The sequence below is a fragment of the Mobula hypostoma genome, chromosome 29, assembly GCF_963921235.1.
Source record: "Mobula hypostoma chromosome 29, sMobHyp1.1, whole genome shotgun sequence".
NCBI lineage: Eukaryota > Metazoa > Chordata > Chondrichthyes > Myliobatiformes > Myliobatidae > Mobula > Mobula hypostoma.
This window is the reverse complement of record NC_086125.1, coordinates 27,073,262-27,092,206: the sequence shown is the minus strand read 5'-3', so window position 1 is coordinate 27,092,206 and position 18,945 is coordinate 27,073,262. Positions and strand designations below refer to the sequence as shown.

General features: G+C 44.3%; 1 protein-coding gene across 2 annotated transcripts in view; it reads right to left on the bottom strand.

Annotated features, from left to right (window-relative positions):
- Positions 1 to 14,307: 14,307 nt before the first annotated feature.
- prkcsh (PRKCSH beta subunit of glucosidase II) overlaps positions 14,308 to 18,945 on the bottom strand; it is a 113,334-nt gene continuing 108,696 nt past the window's right edge. For both annotated transcript variants that reach the window (XM_063035604.1, XM_063035605.1), the window contains 3 exons: positions 18,756 to 18,855; positions 17,644 to 17,804; positions 14,308 to 15,635 (listed from right to left, as the gene is read on the bottom strand). In XM_063035604.1, the coding sequence (XP_062891674.1) occupies positions 17,667 to 17,804; positions 18,756 to 18,855 (238 nt within the window). In that variant the 3' untranslated portion in view covers positions 14,308 to 15,635; positions 17,644 to 17,666. The remainder of the gene's footprint in view (positions 15,636 to 17,643; positions 17,805 to 18,755; positions 18,856 to 18,945) is intronic.

Below are 18,945 nucleotides of genomic sequence, written 5' to 3'. Positions count from 1 at the left end.
GCCACTTTCTCTGGCACCTCATTCCAGATAGGGGCACCTCAGAGGTCAGTTTTTACTCGAGTCTGGTGGGTGCATGGAATGCACTTCCAGGGTGGTGGTGAAGGCTGATACGTTAAGAAACTCTCAGATAGGGACTTAGATGAAAGAAACATGGAGGGAAAGGTTAAATGGATCCTAGGGTAGGCTAAGAGCTCAGCCCAACATGGTGGGCCGAAGGGCCTGTACTGTTCTATGTTCTATACTCACCTGACTCTGCATGAGGAGGTTGCCCCTCAGGTTCCTTTCAAATGTTTCTCCTCTCACTTTAAACCTAGTTTCAGGGCTCCAACCTGAAATATTGACTGTCCATTTCCCTTCCACAGAGGCTGCCTGACCCGGTGAGTTCTTCCAGCGTTTTGTGCGTTCCACCAGACTGCAGCACCAGCCACCTCTCGTGTCTCCTCTAGTTTTCGATTCCCTGATCCTGGGAAAAAGAGACGAGTGCATTCACTGTATCTCTGCCCCTCGTGTCTGTATACAGCTCCTTTACAACTGCTTCCTCAGACAGTGGGGGCAGGGTGGAGGGGACATTTAAAGAAGGTGTAAGAAGTCTTCAGTGGATCATACAAGGGCGGAAAAGGTGCCCTGCTTGCCTCCGCAGGTGGCATGGTAACTGAGTTATGGCAGCTGATAGAAATACGAGAGCAAAGTTGAGAGAGGTATCTTCCTAGCCAAGAAGACCTACACCATCCCATTCACCTCCTCCCTCACCACCACTCAAGGCCCCCAACAGTCCTTCCGGGTGAGGCAACGTTTCACCTGTGAGTCTGTCAGCATTGTCTACAGTATCCAGTGTTCTTGGTGCGGCCTCCTCTACATCAGTGAGACTCAATATAGATTGTGGGAACTGCTTCGTCAAGCACCTTCACTCGCCCCACGGCAAACAATATTTCTTAGGGTCAACTACTTCAATTCCACTTCCCATTCCCATTCTGACAGTTCACCGCCTCCTCTACCGCCATGATGAGGCTGGAGGAGGAACAGCTCATATTCCATCTGGGTAGCCTCCAAGCTGACAGCATGAACATTGATTTCTCAAACGAGGCGATTTCTCTCCCCTCACTCTTCTCTCTTTTTCCACTCCTCATTCTCCATTCCAGCTCCCCTCGTAACCCTTCCATTCTCCTCACGTCCCTCCGGTGCCCTTCTTCCTTTCCTTTCTCCCGTGGTCCACTTTCCTCTCCTATAAGATTCCTTCTTCTTCACCCCTTTACCTCTTCCACCAATCACATCCCGGCTTCTTACTTAATCCCACTCTTCCACGCGCCCACATTCTCCCTCACTTGGTCTCACCAATCACCTTCCCCTCTCTTCACTTTCTTATTCTGGCTTCTGCCCTCCTTTTTTCTCAGTCCTGACGAAGGGTCTTGGTCTGATGGCTGGTTGGTTCATTATTCCTATCACATATTCTGAGGTGCAGTGAAAAGCTTCGTTTTGTATGTCATTTGTACACATCTTTTCTCCACATTCAAGGCGCGAGAGCAATAACAAGGGGCCTAGAAACAGGGGTTACAGTCTCACAGTAAAGGGTAGCCATTTAGGACTGGGATGAGAGAGAGTTCTAAATGAAGAGGGTGGCCGACCTTTGGAATTCTCTACCCTGGGATCAGTCTTTCAGATAATTCCAAACAGAGATCAATAAATTTCTGGATATTAAGGGAATAAGATAACCAGAATAATGCAGGAACATAAAGATGAGACTCCAGTGGACAGGATAGCAAAAGGTCACGGAGGATCGTAGGCCCAGGCAGCTCCATCACGGGCACAACCCTCCCCAAGATCAAGGACATCTTCTTCACGAAGGTGCCATCCATCACTAAAGACCCTCACCACCCAAACATTCCCTTTTCCCTTTACAACCATCAGGGAAGAGGTGCAGGAGCCTGAAGACACACTCTCAATGTTTCAGGAACACCTTCTTCCCTTCTGCCATTAGATTTACGAAAGGACCACAAACCCATTCAAGCTACCTCACTCTTTGGCCTTTATTGCACTGATATTTCATATATATTTCTCATTGTAAATTAAGGCAATTTTTTTTATATATTGCACTGTACTGCTGCCACAAAACAACAAATTTCATGACATACTGTATGCCATTGATAATAAACATGACCTGATTCATTTTAACATTTAAATATATTTAATTATTTCATTAGTACCACCAGGGAGGAAGTACAAGACCCTGAAGACCCATATTCAACCATTCAGGAACAGCTTCTTTTCCTCCTGCATCAGGTTTCTGAATGGTCCATGAATCCATGAACACTGCCTTGTTATTCCATGCTTTGCACTGTTTTTGTAATTTATAGTAATTTAATGACTTTGCATTGTACTAATATTACAAAACAGGCCATAAGTTAGTGATCATAAATCAGATTGTATTCAGAGCTTAAAGATCAGCTATGATCTTGGTGAAAGTTGGAGCAGCTCAAAGGGCTTGTGGTCAGCTCCTGCTCCCAACTCTTAGATCCACAACACCAGATCACAAATTGGATATTACTGTCTCCGAGAAGATACCACTCAGGTACCTTCTCCTCCAGCAAGTAACTTGTTGCCCCACACAATGTAAAGAGATGTCTCCCAGCACAGATGGACACTAGTCCCGGACAGACAGTTGAAATGGAAAATAAAGATTGAAAAAAAACTGCAAGAAAATTCCTGTTTTCTACTTATTGTCGTTTTTTTGACTTCCAACAAAGACTTGGCTTGGTGGGAAGAACTCCAGTAGTCCGCCCAAAAATGCTGCCTCTCGGTAATATGACCTGATAAGGATGGTGGTACTTCGTATTTTTGCTCGCTTGGCCACAGCCGGTTGTGTGGCATCTACCTGACCTCGGTGGATGGATCTAGTTACAAATTTCTGTTATCCGCCCAGGCAAAAAGATCAGCAAGTAAAGGTAACCACATTCATCAACATACAGTCACACCTTCAAGGATTCTACAATTCAGTATTATTAATTTTTTATTATTTACATTATTTGTGTTCTTTTGCACATTTTCTGTTCATCAGTCTTTGTTATTTATAGCTTTTCATAAATTCTATTGTATTTCTTAGTTTTCTAGTAAATGCCTGTAAGAAAATGAATCTCAGGGCAGCATGTGGTGACATACCCATACACTGATAATAAAGTTACTTTGAACTTTGAACGTAGTTTATAACTCTCCTTCAGTTTTCCGCAGCACTGCCCTCACCATTCTCCCACCGAGCTTGAGAGGGTTTCCTTATTTACAACCTCCACTCCAGCAAGACTGGAGGATAAATTTCCTCCATCTTCAACACCAAATTAGAATAGTACTCAGCCAGATACCCGGACTGAGCTGGGTTTTATATGTCATATATACATGGAAACAGAGTGAAATCTGTCATTACATCAAATCAAATCAGTGAGAATTGGGCAGGAGGCAGCCCACAAGTTTAACCACATTTTTAGATTAGGTTAGATTATGAGGACACTCAGTCCTCATTTATTGTCATTTAGAAATGCATGCATGCATTAAGAAATGATACGATGTTCCTCCAGAGTGATATCACAAAAAAACAGGACAATCAAAGACTAACACTGACAAGACCACATAAGTATAACATATAATTACAGCAGTGCAAAGCAATACCATAATTTGATAAAGAACAGACCATGGGTACCATAATTTGATAAAGAACAGACCATGGGAATGATAAAAAAAAAGTCTCAAAGTTCCGATTGACTCCCAACAGTCCCCGGTAGCAGGCAGCAGAAGGAAGAAACTCTCTCTGCCATAAACCTCCAGGTGCCGACAACTGTCAATGCATTGGAAGCACCCGACCCCAGCCGACTCTGAGTCCGTCCGAAAACTTCGAACCTCCAACCAGCCCTTTGACACAGAGCCCCATCTCCGCTGAGCGCTTCGACCCCGTCCCGGCTGCCGAGCAACAAGCAAAGCCAAGGATTCGGGGCCTTCCCCTCCGGAGATTCAGGATCATACAGTAACAGCGGCAGCGAAAAAGGCATTTCAGACGTTTCTCCAGATGTTCCTCTGTTCTCTCATTTCTGTCTCCATCAAATCAGAATGGTGCACGGCACCCTACTTGACAGATTACAGATATCATTCACCGGAGTGGCCGTGCAAGCTGCCATCTTCTCCTCCGGCACTATTTCCGTCATTTCCGCCACTATCATAGCATGTGCATAACTTACTAACCCTAACCCATCATTTGGAAGGTGAGAGGAAACCAGAGCACCCAGAGGAAACCCACACAGTCACATTTCCCTCTCCCCTTTTAGCATTCCAAGGTGATTAGCCGTTTAGCTCTTCTAACTAACCATTTTCCTTCCCATGGGACCTCAATGCATAACACGTGCACTTTTCTAATCTCCACTATCGCCATCCAGGCAGCTTCAAAATCATCAGTGATTGACTTACACTTCACCCGTAAATGGTGCTCAGATCTCATTATGTGGTTTCTTCTACTTTGGGGAATTCAAATTCAGGTTCAGAATCCGATTCATTTGTCGCAGGAACATGGAAACATACAGTGAAATGCACCATTTGCGTCAAGAACCAACACAACAAAGAATGTGCTGGGGGCAACCTGAAAGTACTACCACACATTCCGGCATTAGCGCAGGATGCCCACAATGCTCAAAAAAAAACGCAGAGCACAAAACAGAACAAGTAACAAAGCAACAACAGCACACAAACCCCATTCCTCCCTCTAGCCACCAACAGAGTCGAGGATTCACAAACATTGGGCCTTTGACTTCCCGGTGCACTCACAGAGATTCGCAGCTTCACAGATTGCAGATTGGAGACCATTTTGTAGAACGTCTCCATCCGATCTACAATGGAAACCCGGAGATTCCAGTTAGCTGCCGTTTTATTTCTCTGAGAGGGCCTCGTTGAAAAGTATAGGAAGTATATACTGACTATGGAAGAACAGCACCCTCAGGACTCAGTACTGAATAAACAACAGAGCTCCAGCTTTTTATTAGTGAAGTTTTCACTTTTGGTCAGAGTGCTATAGGAAAGATGCCATTAAGCTGTAAAGGGAGCAGAGGAGATTTATGAGGCTATTCCAGTCCTCGAGGGACAGAGTTACTGCGAGGTTGAGCAGGTTTGGAGTTTTTCGTTGGAGTGTAGGGAGATGAGGGGTGATCTTATACAGGTGTATAAAATCATGAGGGGCAAAGATAGGATGTCTTTTTTTCTAGGCCTTGGGAAACCAAGAAACCAACATAGGTTTAAGGTGAGAGGGAGGAACCTGAGGGACAATCGTTTCAGCCAGAGAGTGGTGTATATGGAATGAGCTGCCAGAGGAAGTGGTTGAGGCAGGTAAGTTAAAAACATTTAAAAAGTACTTCAATGGGAACATTAATTGGGAATGCACAGTGGTTCCCAAAGTCGATGATATCGCCTTCCCCGCTCCGCATCCTGGGACTATGGGAGTTTCTAAGGGGGCAATAAAGATTAAGGGAACAGCGCATGGTAACAAGAGGGCATCTAAGGGATTACAGGCTAAATTTCAGAAATGAATTATTTCTTATAAGCATTTAATCGTCAGTGCCTCATAATTGATTACAATGATCATACAATCACCTCGTCCCTTGCTAACCCACTGTTCTCTCAGGCTTTGCTTGAAGCATCTTATAGTTGTTGAAAAGCAATGTGTCACTTCTGTATTTGGCATATCGTGAGAAATCTGGAGATGGCAAGACGGCATTGGTGAATCACGCCAATGTGTTGCGGTTTGCTTACAAAACTTCTAAATATACTCCCTCTGAATTACTCTCACTGCAACTTGCAGCCTGTGGTGGCTGTCCATCATGTCCGATGATGACGGGACCCCTGTGCAGGAGAGTTTTTAATAGTGGAAAAGCCATTGCACTGGGGCAGTTCTACTCTCCTGACCCCAGAAGTCCTGGACCAGTGGTACAAACAAGCATCACAAACTGGGGTCCTCCTTGGTTGCAATGGATGACCATGACGTCTTCTGTGCCTTGTCTTGTCCTTTGCTCTCCACGGAGCGTTGCAGTACCGCCTTCCTAGCCATTGAATCGCACTGCTAGGAGAGGGTTGTTCCTGTCTCACTGGGGTATGAGGCTGCCAGCTAACCTCTCCTGGATTAGCCAACCTGTCAAAGCAGTGTATCAGGCCACTGTTGCATGCAAGCAATTTCTTAGAGCCACAGTTGAGACCTGAATGTCCAGTGGGGACCAAGGGCGAGTGAGCGAGCTGCCAGAATAGACAGGACAAGCCCCTTCACCAGAGGTGCTACCCCTCCCTGGACACCCCATCCGCAGCCTGTAATCTCCCTTTGAACAATGTACTTTTGAACCACATTAATGAACAGGCAATTTCACGATCCTCTTAAAGGACTCGGCAAATTTAACTCTCAAGCATGCAGGTACAGCATCTTTACGTGAAAAAAAGGTATGTCATCATGGTCGGAAGAGAGAAAGGAGGGGTGGACTCCAAGCCAGATTAAAAAGCCAAGGAATGAAAGATCTGCTAGCAAAGGTAAAGTTGCTGAAGAACAAGACTGAGGACGAAAGGGCAAGATTGCTGTTTCACGGGGAAATGAGGAATTACTCTATTCTGTTTCATGGAGATATGGCTCACTCTGGACATAGCAGGTATATCAGTAAGACCCAAAGTCATCTTGATACATGGGATGGAATGGACTGCTAATTTGGAGAAGCCAAAAGACGGGTTTCTGTGTTTCATGATCAACTCTTTGTGGTGCCTGGGCACAGTGGTCTTTTGTGTTCGTGCCCCCAACCTGGAACATCTAACAATTAAGTGCCAACCACTTAAGAGAGTTCTACTCCTTGATCCTGACTGCAGTTTACCCACCGCCAAAAACAGACATTAATCAGGCACTCAAGACATTGAATGCTGCCACCACCAAACAAGAAATAGCCCACCTTGACATATTTCAAATCATAGCCGGGGATTTCAATCAGGTTTGTTTGAAGAAATTCCTGCCCAATATCATCTGCATTTAACCTGCAGCACCAGGGGTCCCAACACACTCAATCACTGCCATACTACGATTAGGAATGCCTACCATTCCATGCCTAGACTGCACTTTGCGAAATCTGATCACTTGACTGACCTTTTCCTACCTGCATGGAGGCAGAGGCTAAAGAGCACAGCTCCAGACATTAGGACAACAAAGAGGGAGGCAGAGGGGCAGGTTCAGAATTGTTTCAAGTCAGTGGATTGGGCCATGTTCAAAGTCTCATCAGAGGACCCGAAATAATACAGCATGGTTGTCACAGACTTCATAGAAACAGTTGTCAATGAGTGTGTCCCTACAAAAACGTTCAGAGTCTTCTCCGAGAAGCCCTGGATGAACCATGAGATCTGCCATCTGCTGAGGGCCAGGTCAGTGGCATTCAGGCCTGGAGAATATAGAAGTTCTAGATATGATCTCCAGAAAGCCATCTCATGTGCAAAGTCACAATTCTAGACTAAACTTGAATCACTGAAGGACGTTCAATAGCTGTGGTAGGGATTGAATACTATTACTTCTTACCAAATGAAACCAACTGACACAGGTGACAATAAACATTTTGTGTGATGGAACGTAACAGCTCTTTTCTGAGAATGACTTGGATCTATTCCGATTTACCTACTGTCACACAGGTCCAAATAAACACCCAGGGCTTTGGCCCAAAACATTGACGCTGTCTGGCCTGCTGAGTTCCTCCCAACATTTTCTGTCTGTTGCTCAGATTTCCAGCATCTGCAGACTTTTTCTTGTAGGTGACAATAGAGCCTCCCTCCCAAATAAGCTCAATGCCTTTTATGCTTGCTTTGACTATCAAAACATGGATTCCAACAGCCCCCAATGACCATGCGATTTCAGTGTGTGGCCAACATGAGAGCATCTTTCAGGAGAGTGAACCCATGGAAAGCATCCAGCCCAGTCGGGGTACCTGGTCATGTACTAAAGACCTGTGTTGATCAACTGGCTGGAAAGTTCACCAATATCTTTAGCCTCTCACTTAGGTTATCTGAGGTTCTCCCTTGTTTCAAGCAGGCTTTAATTGTACCGGTGCCTAAGAACATGGTAATCTGCCTCAATGACTATTGTCCAGTAGCACTTACATCCACTGTGATGAAGTACTTTGAGAAGCTGGTGATGAAACATAACGACTCTTTTCTGAGAATGACCTGGGTCTATTCCAATTTGCCTACTGTCACAACAGCTTCAAAGCAGATGCCATTTCATTGACTTCATCCAACCCTGGAACATCTGGACAGTGAAGATGCATACAGCAGGATGCACTTCATCGACCACAGCTTGGCATTCAATACTACCATCCCCTCGAAATTAAGCAATAAGCTTCAAGACTTCACCTTAAGATCTCCTTGTGCAATTGGATCCCTGATTTCCTCACTTGAAGACTTCAGTCAGCTCAGATTGACAAAAACATTTCCTCCACAAACTCCATCAGCACAGTTGCACCACAAGGCTGTGTGCTTAACTCCCCCCCCCCACCCCACCTTTCTCCATTCATACTTATGACTGTGAGCATAAGCACACCTCCAATGCCTTATTTAAGTTTGCTGATGACACTACTGCTACTGGCTGAATCAGAGGTGTTGATGAGTCAGCATATAGGAGGGAAGACTGAAAATCTGGTTGAGTGGTGCCACAATGTCAGCAAGATCAAGGAGCTGATTATTGACTTCAGGAGGAAACCGGAGGTCAATAAGCCTGTTCTCATCGTGCGATCAGAGGTGGAGAGGATCAGCAACCTTAAATGATTGGTGTTATCATTTCAGAGGATTGGTCCTGGGCCCAACATGCAAGTGCTGTTAAGAAGGAAGAACTTCAGTGCCTCTGCTTCTTAAGCTTGTGTAGATTCTGAAACTTTGACAAACTTCTATAAATATGTGCTGGAGAGTATATTGACTGGTTGCATCACACCCTGGTATGGAAACACCAAAGCCCTTGAATGGGTAATCCTACTAGAAGTAGTGCATATAGCCAGTAAAGCACTTCCCACCGTTGAGCGCATCTACAGTGGGTGCTGGTGCAGGGAAGCAGCATCCATCATCAAGGATCTCCACCATCTAGTCTATGATCTCTTCTCGCTGCTGTCAGCAGGACTAACATACAGGAGTCTCCAGCCCCACCCCACCAGATTCAAGAACCCCTTAACCATCAGGCTTTTGAACCAGATGGGTTAATTTCACTCACTCCATCACTGAACTGTTTCCACTACTCATGGACTCATTTTCATGGACTCTTCTCATGCTTGCAATATTGATTTTTTTTTCCCTTTTGCCTTTGCAGTTTGTTGTCGTTTCACATTGGTTGTCCTATTGGGTGCAGTATTCCATTGATTCTATTGTTTCTTGGATTTACTGTGTATGCCTGCAAGAAAAAGAATCTCAGGTTTGTATATGGTGATATACAAACACTTTGATAATCAATTTACTTTGAACTTTGAAGAAATCATGTTATTTCTGGGCTGGCCCAAACATTATGGCCGTTCACTATAATAGTTCAATGTTAGCTAGTGTGATTCCCATACTCTAATCATGCAGGGACACAATTCCTGTGAACTAGAGTATGGCGTTCAATGGGGTAAAGTTCAAAATCTGCTCCGTCAAATGGTCTTGATCTCATTTCCCTAGCCCATGGCCCAAATGAGGTATCACTGCTCCACTTTACGCATCTCCAAACAGTCAGGTTTTACCGGAGCTATGATGACATAACTTTCACCTTTATAAATCACCATGCTTAAGGTTGGACTTAAACAATTAGCGACTGACCGTGGTCATTAATACATAATGAAAACAGAAGTCGACTAAATGAAAAAGTGCAGACAGTATAGTGTGGAGATTCTGAAATATGGGTCTGAAAGTGTGTGTTGTGTGAAAAAGTTTTACAAATCAGGCAATGAAACCATCCAGATCCCCTAAACTTCTGAAGAGAACACACTATGATAAAGCAAACAAGAACTTGGCTTATTTTCTATCACTTTGTGAAAACTTTCAGGAACGGAAGACACTTCAAAAGACTCTTGCCAGCACTTCACAACAAAATAGTGATGGCTGTGTGCTTCATACATCATTTTATTGTTCATAGATAGCTAAATCTGGAAATTCCCATATAATTGGAGAACTAATTCTACCTGCAGTAAGGGAGGTTCTGAGTACAGTTTTATGCAAGTTGGAGACATAGTAATTAAAGCTATTTCATTCAGTGACATCTCTGTTCAGAGGCAAATAAGTGAACCATCTGAGAATGTGGAAGACATATTGTGCAACATACTTAGGACAACAGAATTTGCTCTGCAGTTGGATGAGTCAACTTTACCAGACAACAAATTATCGCTTCATGATTATGATCACTTCATAAAAGATGAAAGCATGGCTCAAGAGTTTTTATTTGCAAGGGAACTAGAAACAGATACAAAGGGGAAGTCAATATTTCAGGTGCTGAGCAATTTTTCCAAAGAGAAAGGACATTCCCCTCACTAACATTCTTGCTTGAGCGACAGATGGGGCAACATCAATAACAGGACACCACCTTGGGGTTATTCGTTTCTTGAAAATAGCTGTGTCAAACATATTTACCATTTGCCGCATAAATCAATGGACAACATTGCCGCAAAAAAATCTAAGTGATCAGCTAAACAAATCATTACACTTTGTTTTCATAGTTGTAAATAAAGTGCCATGCTCTCAATTCTCCACCAGTTCAAGAACTTTGTATCGGGAATGATGAACAGTTTAAATGCTTGCTGTTGTGCACAGAATTCTGATGGCTCTCAAAAGGAAACTGCCTGAGACACTATGTGCTTTTTGAGACTGATGAAAATTCTTTGAAGAGTCCAACGCTTCACTCAGTAATCAACTCAAGAATGTGAAACATGTTAGAATTGTTAGCCAAGTTTGATGAAATCAGTCTTCAATTTCAAGGAAATGATGCCAATTTTATCAAAGTAAAGTCAGTTGACTCCACACTTCTGTCAAAGTAAACCCTGTTCAAGTGCAACATTGCCCATCACAACCTTTTCCAATTTCTGAGCCCGAATTGGAAGAGAAAGAAAGAATACCAGATGATGCTCTTCATGTATACTGTGCCTACCTGGGGGAGCTGCATAAAGACATATCAGAGAAATTTCAGGATCTTCTCACAATCCAAATTCCAGATTGATAATAAATCCATTCCTGACCACTTGCAAGGAGGAATTGACAGGAAGCATGGAGGAAGAACTACAACAAAATGACTGAGCTGAAGCAGAGGTTAAGACTTTTGGTTGCAGAAGGATATCTCTGAACACTATCTTGCACTGTGGAAAAAGGTCAAGGTGTTCTTAATTCCTTTCCAACATATTATTTAGTGGAGCAGTTTCAGTGCAGTTGCTCAACTTCTTTCAAAGGAAATACTGAGTGTGTGGATCTGAGAGTCCTGAGTGACAATCAGCCTGCTGATGAGATGCTGATATCACCACAGCAAGCCCATCCAATTGAAAACAGAAAAAGTAATTAAGTAGTGAATACCTGGACAACTAATATATGCTCTAAAATATTGATGAAAATTGTTTTTATTGTAACTAAATAATTCATTTGTGGCTTTAAATGAATTTGAATAATTTTTGCAATTATTTGTCACTGCTTTTAACTTACAGTTCCCACTTTCTTTCACTGCATCGTAAATCAAAATTCCTTATAGTTCTTAAATGGAAAGGAAGCGGGGGGAGCACTGGGGAGGAGTCTAGGAGCCAAGTGGGTGGTAACCCATAAAAGATTGAGAACCACTGGTTTAGAGAGATACAGACTAAACGCAGGCAAAATGAACTACCTTGGTCAGCCTGGGCCAGTTGGGCTGGAAGGTCTGTTTCTGCGCTGGTTGACCACCTTATTAGAGACATGGATGGGGAATAAGGAACAAATAAAAGAGACACATTACGTTTTAGAACTGATTCACGAGGTATTGGGGTGAATGTGAAACTGCCCGTCACAAGTTTATTAAGAATTCACGCAGACCCTGATGTCTCAGATGGATGCCGACCTGACAGCAAGCAACAGCTCAAAAGTATACTTGAGCACGTGTGGGTCTTGGGAGTGGGGGCAGAGGGATGCAACATCCAAGGCAGCTGATTTGGATTAGTCTGGAATACTTTCCGGAGGCAGAGGCGTGTAGGTCAAAGCCCTGGGGCGATCTGTCTGGAAGTTGGAAGCCCAATGTCTGCGAGTCCAGGCAAGGGACTAGCGGTTGGAGGTGTGGGTGCATGCGCGTGAAAGGAGCTTGTTGGCTGTTACTGTGTTCTGCGGTAGATTGTGGGCACGCTATGATGGCATCAGATGTGTGACTACACTTGCAGGTTGCCACCAGCATTCTTAGGTTGCGTAGGTTGTAAACGCAAACAACACATTTCACTTCTGTATGCTTCAAATGCAAATGTGATCAATAAATGAATCTGAATCTGTTTGCAGAACTGAGGGCAGGCAATTTAAGTAAGGTCCAGCCAAATCTGTGATACATTCCAAGATGAAGTAACTAGTCAGGAGTCTGATTCAGCAACAGTACCAGAAGATTGAAACACAACACCTCAGCGCTTCTGAGAAAAACAATTTCAAATTCAATTTAATGCACTCAAACAGATTTTGTTCATTAGCTACTAGGCCATTGCAAAACCCACAAAAAGCTGCTTGTGTAATCCTGCACCATGTTACTATCGATTTTCTCTGAAGTACACAGCTAATAGCAAAACTTTTTTTTAATAAAGTAGCGAAAAATGATGCCAACTGGATTGTTCTGCATTTATCCCATGAGATGCTTACCACCAGCGAAAAAAAAAATTACTTTCTTTTTTTAAGACTGCAAATGTGCTAAAATTGAGAGGGCATGTGGGCTGGTGAAACTGTGTGGATGAATCAGAGTAACACCAAGATATCAATTATAGAAATAATAGCATCGTCCAGAGAAGGGAGTTCAAATCCTACCCAAGACGGTGGGAGAATTTAAAGTTAGTAGTTCAAGTGTGCAAATCACTGCCATCTTCTCAAGGGCAACTAGGAATGGGCAATTAAATTCTGGCTTTGCCTTGGAAACCCACGTCCCTAATATATCTACAAAAACTATAAAGATCTATAGATAGATTGGACCTTAAGAGGATGCTTCAAATAGTGGGAGTCTCAGACCAGAGGGCACAGCCTCAAAATATAAGGACATCCCTGTGAATCTTGCTACAGATGCCTGAGGAGGCCAACTCTGAGTATACTGTATTTAAAGTGGAGATTGATAGGTGCTTGGTTAGTAAGGACATCAAAGGTTACAGGGAGAAGACAGGAGAATGGGGTCGAGGGGGATAGTAAATAAGACATGACCAAATGGTGAAGCAGACTCAATGGGCCAAATGGCCTAATTCTGTTCCTAGGTGTTAAGGTCTAAAATAATCTTGAACATCAGAATAAACTTTTTAATGTCAACCACATAAATTGGTCTAACCTTCAGGTGTCCTTGTGCAGTCCAGAAATGTAAGAAACTGCAGAGTAGGGGACAGTACTCAATACATCACGGCATATCCCTCCCCACCTCCTAAAGATCCTGTAGTATTACAGGAGGTGCTGCCTCAAAGAGGTAACATCTATCAAGGATCCCCCACCATTTGGGCTATGCCAGCCTACCATCAGGCAGGAGATGGAGAAGTGCATATTCCCACAACATAAGGAGTTGGAGGACTGTTCATGTGTATGGGAGGGTGGTTTGGAGGGACGGCGCTTGTTTTGCTGTTGTTTTGCTCTACCTTGTTGTGTTTTGTGTTGCTCTGCCGAGCATTGTGGATTTGCTATGTTGGCGCTGAAGTGTGTAGCAACATTTGTGGGCTGACCACAGCACATCTCCAGGTTGTGTTGCTAACACAAATGATGCATTTCACTGTATGTTTTGATGCACATGTGGTAAATAAATCTGTATCTGAATGACCAGGTTCAACAGCTACTTCAGGCAACAATAGCATGTCCACAACAAACTAACTTTAAACTGCGTCTTTTGGAATGTGGGAAGAAACCAGAGCACACAGAGGAAACCCATGTGGTCACAGGGACAACATACAAACTCCTTACAGACAGCAGCGGGACTGAACCCAGATCACAGTTCCAGTAAAAGTGTTGCACTGTTACGCTACCGTGCCACCTGCGTGGCACACGTTAAATCCAATCATGAAGGCCTGTTCAATGTGCTTCGAAGCATCAGTTGTATGTGCAATCAACACTTTGTTGATCTCATGCAACGTTTTTCACAAAGACACAAATAAGTGAAAGGAAAACAATTAATTCCAGCTCCAGTCACCAGTTTATTTTCTTCTGTCACATAAGATACATATTTAATATAATTTTTCTTGACCACAGCAGCGTGTAATTGTAAATAGCTGACAAGGCAGCCGATCACTGATAGGGCAACAACTGGTGATGTTTGGTCACCTATGGAAAGGTAGTTTTGGTCAGATTTTTTAAAAATACCATGATCCTACTCAAGAAATTTTTAAGACAATTGCTTGGTCAGAGACACCCAGAGCTTCATACAAAACCTGGGTTTGACTCAAGTGCAGTGAAGATGTATCTAAACAGGGCCAATATGAATCATATTTGCCGTGACACTGGTGGGGACAGGAAGAGGGGTCAGAAAGTCACATCACATAGAAGCAGATGTGAGCAGCATGTTAACACACCCGAAGATGGTTAGACTCTAAAACTGTACCATAGCAGGACCTCCTGCTCATTACATGTTCAAGTAATACACACTTTCTGGATTTCGCACTGATGGTACAGCAAAGTATAAAAAGAAAACCCACGTGCCCCTTGTGAAAGGAAAATAAAACCCCTAGAAACCTCTCATTCCGCATGAATCCAGCCAGCTGAGTAGGAAGAAACACCTGTTAGAAAAGACCCATCACATTGACTGCCTTGATCTCCCGTCAAGAGACAACGCTGAGGTCACAAGCACTTGTTAAGAGGAGAAAAACCTTGATGGTGGTGGTGCTGGAGGGTGGAAACAGGGAAAGTTAAACAAATTAGAAACAGCACAGACAACTGATGGGACTTCCAGTATTAACATAGTGGAAGTTGCCTTCTAGGAGTGGGAATGAGGGGAGAGAAGAGCATGGAGGAAAGGAAATTCCTCAAAAAACTTGCAGAGGCAGCAAGTCTACAACCAAGACTAGAACAAGTAAAAAAACAGGTGTGATTTAGTAATTTCTGCAGAAACACTGGCCAACCAATATACCACATCTCTAAACCAGTCCACCATTTTTTTCTCCGCTTAAGTTTTAAAATCATAGAAAATTACAACTTAATTTCAAAGATTCTGCTCAAGACTGGGTTCCACCATGATCTATAGATGAAAGAAGGAAGCGCACATTAAAAACAAGACTCTGGTAAAGTTTCAATTAGCTCTGGGGATGAGGCAGGGAAGGATGGAACAATTTAATGCTCTGGGAATAAAGGAGGGTTTTGGAGATTTGTCCATTTGGTAGGGTTTCAACTAAAAGAACAAGTCCAGGAGAAGAGATGCTTGCCAGGTTGGCAGTGCTGCAAGCCACTCCAATCTCATCCCATCCATTCCTTCACAACAACGATCCATTAATCTACAAAAGAACAATCACATTTAGAACTCAGAACAAATACTAAAAAGTTTCCTGAATAGCTTTTACATCCAGACCGGCTTGATCACAGTAGTTAATGAAGCCAGTGTTCTATAATTGTACAGCTTCAGATGTACTTAATGGCAGGATGGCGAGTAGTGTGGAGGAACAGAGGGAAAGACAACCCAACACAACATACTGAAGGGACTATGGAAAGGAATAAAGAGTCAACATTTCAGGCAGAGACCCTTCATCAGGATTTCCAGCATCTACAGAATTTTGTTTATGAAAGACAAAATAAGTTTTTCCATCCTCTCCTTTAGTATACACCCTCCCATCCAAACAGCATCCTGGTAAACCTCTTCTACACCTTCTCCAAAGCCTCCACATCCTTCCTATAATGGAGTAACCAGAAATAAATGCAGTACTTCAGATGTGGAAACCGAAGTTTTATAAAGCTGCAACATAACTGCCCTACTAATAACTTAATGCCCCCACTAACAGCAAGTGTGCCATGGACTTTCTTTATCACCCCTTCAACTTATGCAGCCAATTTCAAGGAGCTATGGAAGTATACCTCAAACTCTCTCTGTACATCAATACTGCTAAGGGTCCTGCCATATATCAGTGACAATAAACCAGATTCTGATCAAGGGGCTTCCCTTCCTCCACTATCAACTCTGCTCTTAAACGCATCTCCCCCATTTCACGTACATCTGCTCTCACTCCATCCTCCCACCACCCCACTAGGAATAGGGTTCCCCTGGTCCTCACCTACCACCCCACCAGCCTCCGGGTCCAACATATTATTCTCCGTAACTTCCGCCACCTCCAACGGGATCCCACCACTAAGCACATCTTTCCCTCCCCCCCTCTCTCTGCATTCCGCAGGGATCGCTCCCTACACAACTCCCTTGTCCATTCGTCCCCCCCATCCCTCCCCACTGATCTCCCTCCTGGCACTTATCCGTGTAAGCGGAACAAGTGCTACACATGCCCTTACACTTCCTCCCTTACCACCATTCAGGGCCCCAAACAGTCCTTCCAGGTGAGGCATCACTTCACCTGTGAGTCGACTGGGGTGATATACTGCGTCCGGTGCTCCCGATGTGGCCTTTTATATATTGGTGAGACCCGACGCAGACTGGGAGACCACTTTGCTGAACATCTACGCTCTGTCCACCAGAGAAAGCAGGATCTCCCAGTGGCCACACATTTTAATTCCACATCCCATTCCCATTCTGACACGTCTATCCACGGCCTCCTCTACTGTAAAGATGAAGCCACACTCAGGTTGGAGGAACAACACCTTATATTCCGTCTGGGTAGCCTCCAACCTGATGGCATGAACATTGACTTCTCTAACTTCCACTAGGCCCCACCTCCCCCTCGTACCCCATCTGTTACTCATTTTTATGCACACATTCTTTCTCTCACTCTCCTTTTTCTCCCTCTGTCCCTCTGAATATACCTCTTGCCCATCCTCTGGGTCACCCCCCCCTTGTCTTTCTTCCCAGACCTCCTGTCCCATGATCCTCTCGTATCCCCTTTTGCCTATCACCTGTCCAGCTCTCGGCTCCATCCCTCCCCCTCCTGTCTTCTCCTATCATTTTGCATCTCCCCCTCCCCCTCCAGCTTTCAAATCCCTTACTCACTCTTCCTTCAGTTAGTCCCGACGAAGGGTCTCGGCCTGAAACGTCGACTGCGCCTCTTCCTATAGATGCTGCTTGGCCTGCTGCGTTCACCAGCAACTTTGATGTATGTTTTCTGATCAAGGGGGAAGCTTGGCTCACTGAATGACTAAGCCCAGCTGGCTGAGTAACAAACAGTAGGAAAGAAGGTTAAGACTATAAACACAAGAGATCCTGCAGATGCTGGAAACCTTGAACAACATGCACAAAATACTGGAAGAATTCAACAGGACATACACCATCTATGAAGGGGAGTAAATAGTTGAAATTTTGTCTGAGCTCCTTCATTAGGGCTGTAAGCTGTCCTCAGCCTTTCTCACCTGTTACATCCACCACACAGGGCTCAAAGTTCATCATGTTCTGAGCCGCCATCTTGACCTTCCTGACAGAAGGCTGGAGTTGAAAATTCCATCAGGTATTCACACCGGCTGGGCTCTGAGGTCGACAGTACGGCAGTCTCTTTACCACAAGAAAGCTTCACCTGTAGGTAATTTACAAGTGCCTTAAACCTTATGAACAGGTTAAATAATAATGTACCCTCCTTCTCACTTCCCTTTCAATTGTCTACTCCTCATTGGGCCGTGGATGAGAAAATCTCCAGTGAACATCTGAGACTTGTCTATGAATCTGAGAGTCCAAGGCCTGATATCTTTGAATCCGAGGTTGGAAGCCTGATGTCTGAGTCTGGGCCAGGGACTGAAGGTCAGAGACACAGAGGTGGCCTGTCCTGGGGTTAGAGGTCTATCTGTATGTGTGGGAGGGTGGGAAAGGGGCTTGTTGTTTCATTTTGTGGTTGTTGTTGTTGCTGCTTATGTTGTTCTACTGAACATTGTGGGCATGCTAAGTTGGATACAAACGCAAGACACATTACACCGCATGTTTTGATGTATATGTGAATTTGAAGCCTTCAGCTCAGAACTGAACACACAGGTGGAGCTGCTAAATCAAATGATTACTGACAGCTAAACCTACATAGTACACTCCCCACTGACAGAGCGAGTTCAGATGACGGGATCTTGAACTCTGGACTTGCATACCCGAGGGGTCACTGGCCCTGAAACCACCTGCCCGCATGGACTTTCCAATCCTGCCAGGGAAGGGGGAGGGGATGGGGGGGAAGGTACCACCCCTTGTACTCGCTGGTCTTCACCAACAGTGTTTTCTAGTCTGATCGCTGGCCTTTGAGTGTAGAGCGGAGGACCAGCCTCCAGCCTGATCTCTAAAACCCAAATCCCCGTTCCTAAATCCTAACCTGACCCTTAACTCCCCTCTCTGTCCCCAGAACAACCCCAACAAACCTAGAATACAATACAATCAAGTCCAAGACACAGCCTCGGCGGAGACCGCAGCTCGGCGCCATCTTAACCAGAAGATCCAGTGGCACTGAATCACGTACGTCACAACAGATTACTGAGAGTGCTGTTGTACTTACAGTGGTGGATCGGTTGGGCCCCTGCCAGCACCCTGTGCCATGTTCATATTTCATGACACTGAATTTGTTGTCTTCCGGGCCAGCCCATGAACCCCACACACTGCAAGGAACAAAATTGTTACCATTAAACACATATGAATGAAGTTAAACTAAATTATCAGAGCACATAGATATCACTTCACCATTACTA